The following is a 6425-nucleotide window of genomic DNA, read 5'->3' on the forward strand; positions in this document are numbered from 1 at the left end:
AGCATTTTTTGCACTAATTCTAAAACACATTTTTTTAAATAACGTTATAAATCTGGGCATCAGACCATTCTAGTTGCTAGAAATGAAACACAATTCTTTGCTTAACAAAAAGGGACATTTGTTATAATATAAAGTAACATCCCTCAGATTAAATGATGCTCATCATCAAAAAGGAAGTGGATCCAGGGACTCTGTGGCAATGAGGACCTCCTGGCACTTGCTTCCCAGCTCTTCTGCTTCATTATTGCCTCTACAGATCATCTTCTTCTGATGCCCACTGTCACAGACAAAACCAAACAAATATACAAACAAAAAGCCCTGAAATTTAAATATTAAATTCTTGTCACCCCTAGTTGCCTTCTTTCTTTTTCAGCTGCTGTTTCTGAAAGAAGATTTTGATAGAAGCAGACTGATTCAATCAACTGAGACTTAAGAACAGAGACCAATTTTACAAAAACTACAAGTCATCTAGGTGATAGTCTGGAAATTAATTTGAACATTTTACAGTAAATACATTAGTTTATATCATGCCAGCTTTTCTATAGTGGTGTTGGTGAAAATCAGAGGGCAAAATATTAAAATAGCAAACATCTAAGGCAATTTAATAAGGGATATATATATATATATATATATATTCAATATGCAGCCATCTGGTCAACTAATAATGCATGGATTAATGTGGATGAATTACATGTCTCTTTATATAGACTCTTTACTATCAATTTTCTCTATAGAAGAACTACTGAACTGTTTCAGAACTACTGATACAGGCTTATGTGAAAAATAATCAGCCGCAGACAGCTTTGCGAAGCAACATAAGCTAAGTGTTTTCTCCAGAGAGATATGTGCACCCCTACTCATTTATATATCATTTCAGGGCATTTATGGGTATGCAGAAGTCAATTGATAAGACACTATTGACTCCTAATAACCCAGCCCTAAGTCAGAGGTACTGTGCTGGAAAACATACCTGGAATGCAATTAAAGTACATTGATGATAAAATTGGATCCATCCTCTTGGAAAGTCGTAAGCAGGTCTTGATAATGAGTTTAAAATCGAGGAACATAACCACTATTATCACATGGACAAAGACATTTCAAAAGATGTTTATCAGGTGGGTTTGGGTAAACTTACAGAAGGTTTTACCTAAAGGTGACCTATATCTTCAAATTTTTTGCAATGTGATTCCAGTAAGTACAAAGGTGTCAGCTATTGTTTTAAGACATCTCATTGGAGTAGAAATGATTTCATCGAAAAAAGGTCAAACTAATCACTGTGGCTCTGTGGACCATAATATTCAAAGGAGATGGATTTTCAAAGTTCTCATCAAAGAAAGTTAGTTATATACTAATAATTTACCCAAAATAAGTAAAGACATTGTTATCGTACACAATTATTTGATACCGACCAATTCATTTTCATAGAATCTCTCCCAAATAAAAAACTTTTAATTTCAATATTAAGGTTTTTATTAAAACAATGTCTTCAAGGTGTTAATCTTGAGAAGAAACTAATGAAAGTGGTCACTGAGAGTCCATGATATTAAACAAAACATGACTACAGAATAATAGGTTTGCCACTGACAAGAGTCACTGTGTTATCCCAGGCACCCCATGGTGATTACAAATAATGTCTAAAATGCCATTTTATGAAAGAATATTTCCCTAGTCATTTGTTGCAAGGCAAGGATTACATCTTTGTTCCTTAGGCTGTAGATCAATGGGTTCAGCATTGGGCTCAAAAAGGTATAAAAGACTGCAATTATTTTGGACTCCTCTACAGACTTCTCTGATGGAGGCCTTAAGTACATGCAGAAGAGGGTTCCATAAAATAGAGTGACTACCGTCAGGTGGGAACCGCAGGTGGAAAAGGCTTTGTGCCTGCCTGCAGCAGAACACATCCTCAAGATAGCCACAAAAATGAAAAGATAGGACAGAAGAATGACCGAGAGAGAACTTGAGAGAGTAAATCCAGCTACTACAAACATCGCCATGTTTTTGACAGAGGTGTCAGAGCAGGCCAACATTATAAGGGGAGGATCCGCGCAGTAGAAATGATTGATTTCAAGGGAGCCACAGAAGGATAAGTGAAATGTCAGCAGTGCCTGAGAAAGTCCATTAAGGAAGCCACATATATAAGTGACTGTGACCAGACAGACACAAACATTCTTGGACATCCTGGAACTGTAATGCAGAGGACTGCAAATGGCTACGTAGCGGTCCAATGCCATTGCAGCAAGGATATAAAACTCAGTGATCACTAGAGCAATGAAGAGAAGACACTGTGTGAAGCATCCAGCGTAGGAGATGGTCTTCTGGTCTGAGAGGAAAATGTACAGCATATTTGGGGTAATATTGGAGGAATAGCAAATGTCTACAAAGGAGAGGTGGCCAAGGAAGAAATACATGGGAGTTTGGAGGTGGGAATCAGTCCGGATCAGCACGATCAGGCACAGATTCCCTGACAGCGTGACTAGGTAGACGACCAGAAACACCCCAAACAGGATCCTCTCTAGCACGGGGTCGTCTGTGAGTCCCAAGAGAATAAATTCTGTCATTATAGTGTGGTTTGGGGAGAACATCTTCTTATCCCTTTAAAACTGAAAGTGACAAAGACTGTGTGTGAGGATTTCTGTCTGATCCAGATTCTGTATTTATTCAATCCATGTATTATTCACTCATTCATTTATTCATCTATGGGACAATTGCTCTTTTCAAAAAACTCATCAGAATGTCCATCTAATATTTTCACCCTATATCTCTATGGTATCTGTCTTTCTTCCTAACACACACACACACACACACACATATATATACATACACATATATAGATACACATTCATATATTCACACATTTGTATCTGTCTTCTTGGGGCATTCCACTTTGGTAATTTTTTCTAACTTTGTGAGGAAACAGAAAACCCCAAATGAATGAAAATCAGCTGTGAAAAGCAACATGTTATTTGCATCATTCAAATGGACAAATGAAGGAATTTCAATCTCCAGGATCCTTCCATCTCTGATATCCTATTGTTTCAGATATAAATTGAAATAAAATTTATTATAACATGTTCACTTAAAATTCTTAGTTGTCTGGCTTAAAATATTATTCAGAGAATGAACATTAAATTAGTGAAATTTATCTCTTGATATGTGGCTAAGAAGGCATAGAATTGAAAATTGTATCACCCCTTTATAATTTTATCCATCCATATAGTCATGTGCACTGTAGAGTTTGATAGGTTTTCCGTCCCACTTTCTGGGCTTAAAGAAGTAAACAAATTTTCCATTTTCATGGAGCATATGTTATAGTAGAGGAAACAGAGTAAGCACATAGAAAAAATATATAACATAATTTAAGGTAAAAAGCAGGTTCTATAAAAAAAATGAAGGTGTATGCTTTTAGAGCAACATTCAGAGAGGACTTTTCTGAAAAGATAGCATTTGAACAGTAGATAAACAATTCCACTGTATGGGGAAGAGTGTGGATGTTTTTGGTTCCCATTTTTGTGCAACTAACCCACTCAAGAAAATGTTTGTTTAGGCAACCACAGATAATGTTTAAAAGGAAATTAAGCTTCCAGCCCCAGCCACTCTCTCTCAGTCCTTTGTGAAAATAAGATATGACTGTAAAAATTACCCCTCAAAAATTACACCCAACTGCATTAATTATTTAATTCTCACATATACATCAGAAAATATTGCATATAACAATTGATTTTTAGAAAGTCAATGAAATACTAACATATGGATAGACTTTCATTATACAAAAAAGATGTATTTTTAATAAACAAATGTAGAACATGACCTACCTCTAAATGTTTACTCACTATTGTATAAAAGCAAGGTGGGAAGATTTATAATATATTTCTTAGGTATATTCCCTGGAGTACTTTAAAACTAATTCTCAAGAACCTATTAAAATATTCTTTGTTTCTCAAGGGCATAACCTTAATTTGATGCTTGGAGGAGCTAGATTCTCCTTTGAAGATGAAATCCCTGTGTAACACGTGTGTACACTGTTACACTTATACATGAAATCTTAGCACAACTAGAGAAATTAGCCATTAATTTCAATAATATGGAAGGAGGAAAACATGGAGTAGATAAGTTTTGTATTTTTAACATAGTAAAGACAAGGGAATTCCCATCAAATTTTTCAATTTTTCTCCATAAACACTGGGATGAGGGCATCCACCGAGGATGAGGCATAGGAAGGTTTGGTAGGTGAGAGATTTGAGGAGAGGAAAGCTTTGAAGGACTGTGGAGAATGGAAGAGTGACATAATAAGAAGGAAGCAGAGGACTAGCCAGGGCTGAGGGTCATCTGGAGGATGGACATTATGGATTGATGCTGGAACCTTTCTGCCCTACTGAGTTAATGTCATCAGTATGCCAAGAATCAAAGACAGGTCTGACAACTAGGATCATTTATAAAAGTATTGGTTTAGAGGAGGGATACTAATAGAATAAAGACAAGTTTAATGTTGTTTGACACTGTATTTGTTGGAGGAAAAAGAAAACTAGATATGCTTTCATTAGTCTGTATGTTTCAGTGCACAGATAGTTCCAGACCAATACAATCAAATGAATCAAAGTATACTCTGACCAGGACAAGACAGGCATCAGTATTTTTCTTAGTGTTCCAAATGGTGAGTTATAGTGTCAGCAATCAATCAATAAGAAATGGCGGTATATAGGGCCGGGTGCGGTGGCTCACCCCTGTAATCCTAGCACTCTGGGAGGCCGAGGCAGGTGGATCGCTCGAGGTCAGGAGTTCGAGACCAGCCTGAGCAAGAGTGAGACCGCGTCTCTCTACTAAAAATAGAAAGAAATTATCTGGCCAACTAAAAATATATATAGAAAAAATTAGCCGGGCATGGTGGTGCATGCCTGTAGTCCCAGCTACGAGGGAGGCTGAGGCAGGAGGATTGCTTAAGCCCCGGAGTTTGAGGTTGCTGTGAGTGAGGCTGATGCCACGGCACTCACTTTAGCTCGGGCAACAAAGCGAGACTCTGTCTCAAAAAAAAAAAAAAAAGAAAGAAAGAAAGAAATGGCGGTATATCAAAATCAAAATGTGGATTTGGTATACCACCTGAATTTGAGATTATTTGAGCATTGTCATATTTTTTTTCTCAAATTGAAATGTAAACTTTTCTCTATTTAAATTTTCTGATTTATTCTGATTCTTTCCATTAATAACATTTTAAAAATATAATAGTATTGCTTAAATATTTCTATGAAATCAAAAGTCTTACAAGATTATAATACTGGTGCCTCACATTTCCTGACCCTTGTTTTGCATAAAAGTAGTTGAAGATTTGGCTCTTCTTTAAGCAGAATGGTAGCTTTCCGTTTGAAGAAAACATCCCCTAAAGTATGTGTGCGTGTGTATGTATTTATGTATTTTCTTATATACGTTAACATAAAACAACATTGTAATAAAACATAAGATTTACAAAGTGACTCTTCTAACAATAAATAAAACTGGCTCAATAATAACTAAATAGATAAAATTAAGTGTAATGAAGTGGCTATTTTAGATAAGGAATAACAATCTATAAGTAGGGGATCACACGATAAGAAGTCCATACATTAAAAAGACAATGTTAATTTATTTATATAACAACAAATAAGATTAGAGAATACAGAATACAGCTACATGTATGAAACTACCTTAAAGAAGAGTTTTACACATACTTATTTGTCTTCAAAAGCCTTCATAAGGCTCTGTTTATATTATTTGAAGACATTAATTTCTTAGTTCGTGTCATTTTCTTTCAACTGCAGTGACTAATGATGCATGTCTGCTAGAAGGACACCTAAGGAATTTAGCTACATAAATGTCACAATGGTCAGATAGTTGAATACATTCTACTAGCCCTAGAAGATTTTTACTTGTATAATTGTTGTTATTCAGCTGGCTATTTTTTTTAAAAGTTATAGCAGGTTCAACATCTTACTGAAAGTCCTACTGATATAATAAAATCATACAAATTGGAAAGAAACTAACAAATTTGTGTTACTCACAGATGACATGATATTTTATATAAAATCTCTTTTAAAATATGTGAAAAAATTCAGTGTATATTTTGAAGGGTTATAAGATTACAAGGTTAATATTCAAAGAACATTCATAGAATTATATAGAAACAACACACAAATGGAATATAAAATTTAAGAATATCATGTGTAATACATCAAAACCATAAACTCGTTAGAAATAAATACAATAAAGGTGTGCAAAAGATACATACTGAAAACTACCAAACCCTGTAAAGAGAAATTAAAGAGGACTTAAATAGTGAAGATATATATCACACATGTAGATTAGACTATTCAATGTTGTCAATAGGCCAGTTCTTCCTAAACTGATCAGGGTTTTAATGCCAGTCCCATCAAAATTTCAGTAGGCTTATTTTTTCA

General features: G+C 35.0%; 1 protein-coding gene across 1 annotated transcript; it reads right to left on the minus strand.

The window, feature by feature from the left end:
- Positions 1-1634: 1634 nt before the first annotated feature.
- Positions 1635-2582, minus strand: LOC138384976 (olfactory receptor 5M1). Its single transcript, XM_069470615.1, has one exon. It carries the CDS (start codon positions 2580-2582, stop codon positions 1635-1637), a length of 948 nt encoding a protein of 315 aa, XP_069326716.1.
- Positions 2583-6425: the final 3843 nt, after the last annotated feature.

This window comes from Eulemur rufifrons, chromosome 6, assembly GCF_041146395.1.
Source record: "Eulemur rufifrons isolate Redbay chromosome 6, OSU_ERuf_1, whole genome shotgun sequence".
Classification (NCBI taxonomy): Eukaryota; Metazoa; Chordata; class Mammalia; order Primates; family Lemuridae; genus Eulemur; species Eulemur rufifrons.

Excerpts from the sequence above, each read along its gene's own strand:
- LOC138384976 (XM_069470615.1), bottom strand. The coding sequence starts at position 2,582 with ATGTTCTCCCCAAACCACACTATAATGACAGAATTTATTCTCTTGGGA.